The 1,549-nt window shown below is 48.7% G+C and overlaps 1 protein-coding gene across 1 annotated transcript; it reads right to left on the bottom strand.

The window, feature by feature from the left end:
• Positions 1-638: 638 nt before the first annotated feature.
• H310_08075 (hypothetical protein) lies at positions 639-1,253 on the bottom strand (the record flags this gene model as incomplete). Its single annotated transcript, XM_008873695.1, has 1 exon — positions 639-1,253. One exon carries the CDS (start codon positions 1,251-1,253, stop codon positions 639-641), a length of 615 nt encoding a protein of 204 aa, XP_008871917.1.
• Between the last annotated feature and the right edge of the window lie 296 nt (positions 1,254-1,549).

The following is a 1,549-nucleotide window of genomic DNA, read 5'->3' as shown; positions in this document are numbered from 1 at the left end:
GGACTTTGCATTCATTTCTGGGGGCCAATCGAGGGGTCAAGGCACGACACGACTTTGTTGTGGGAGAGCAAGCTCATGGATTATTTGGATGGTCATGCAGAGCTCTTTGGGTCCTATTTGATCTACCGGGATCCTGCGTATGGCGTGCTCCGGTGGATTTGCAGCGGTTACAAGGACGACGTGTCGAGCCAGGCCAAAAGGACTTCAACGCATCGATGAGCCGAGTTTGTCAAGCTGTGGAATGGAGCTTTTGCCAAATGAAGTCAAAGTGGGCGTTTGTGACGTACAAATGCAACAAAAGATATTGTCCAAGATCTTGCTTTAAATGCATAAGGTTTTGATGTGACGTACAAATGCAACAAAAGATATTGTAGCAAATTGTCGGAAAGTCAATTTGCCTGGCGATGTTGTTCACTAATTGCCAAACATGCTACAAGGGCGGAAATCAAATCAGCCAATACTTCCAATTGAAGCCACCATCACTTAAAGAGTACTTGACAATTAGATAAAGTTAACATTACTTGTTCATTGTCATCATGTTAACTGGATTGAACTTTATGAATGAAATGGTTAAGAATCCTCATCATCTCATCATTTCGACGGATCTCCATTTCACGAATTTGTTGACGTTCCAGTCGTTATTTTTCACGCTCCTCGCGGCCCTTGGCACGCTCTTCCAGCTCACGCTCGAACTTGAGTCTTTTGAACTCCAATTTCTCTAGTTCCAGCGCGACTTCCATCTCATGGGCATCCATGATCATCTTTCGTTTGCTGGTGACAGTAGGTTCCGCAACATCAGAAGAGTCCGAGAAAGACTGGCGACGTCCACGTTGCATTGCTTGCTCACGAACAAACTTGACCTTTTCTGCCTTCTCGGCAGCATCCACAACAGCCGCAGCCTTCTTGCGCTTCACAATAGCGTCATTGAACAGCGACGCCAAGTCATCAAGCAGTCGGGACTTCGCTGTCTCCTCCTCCGCGGCACCTGACAGCCGAGCCGCCGTTTCTTTTCGCGTCTTGTGTTGACGCATCAACAGAAGGAAACGGTTTTGGGCCTTCTTCCCGTCGATTCCTTGCTGGTTAAACTCATCGATCCCACGCAGTGTCAACGCCATGGCCTCCCATGCCTTTGTGGCTTGCCGTTGCAAGAACGGCCGATCGTTGTTGATCTGCGTTAGCAGCAAGATGTCGTCGTCCTCAGACCACCACTTCTTGTCGAGTGTTTCGGTGGAGTCCTCGGCAGCCTCGGCCATCCTCGTTCCGTGAAGGAAGTGAGCGTGGCAGAACAAAAAGAGAATGTATCCGGACACGGCAAAGGTGAAACTTGCCGCCAAATCAGACTTTTTGGCGGCATCCCACTTGCATTTTCAGAGTTGCCGTCAAATTTATAAATATGTACAGGATACAGATACGGCACCGGCACGGAATGCATCTCCGAAATCAGTCTAATGTTGGGACCAATGCCAATCCTGCCACCATCGTACGAGGCGGACTTGGTCACCTGGATCTTAGCTATGCAGCAAGATGGTCATCCTGTTGGACGCCAATC

This window comes from Aphanomyces invadans, assembly GCF_000520115.1.
Source record: "Aphanomyces invadans strain NJM9701 unplaced genomic scaffold supercont1.16, whole genome shotgun sequence".
NCBI classification, from domain to species: domain Eukaryota; phylum Oomycota; class Saprolegniomycetes; order Saprolegniales; family Verrucalvaceae; genus Aphanomyces; species Aphanomyces invadans.
The sequence above is the reverse complement of the archived record's forward strand: the minus strand, read 5'-3'. Positions and strand labels throughout refer to the sequence as shown.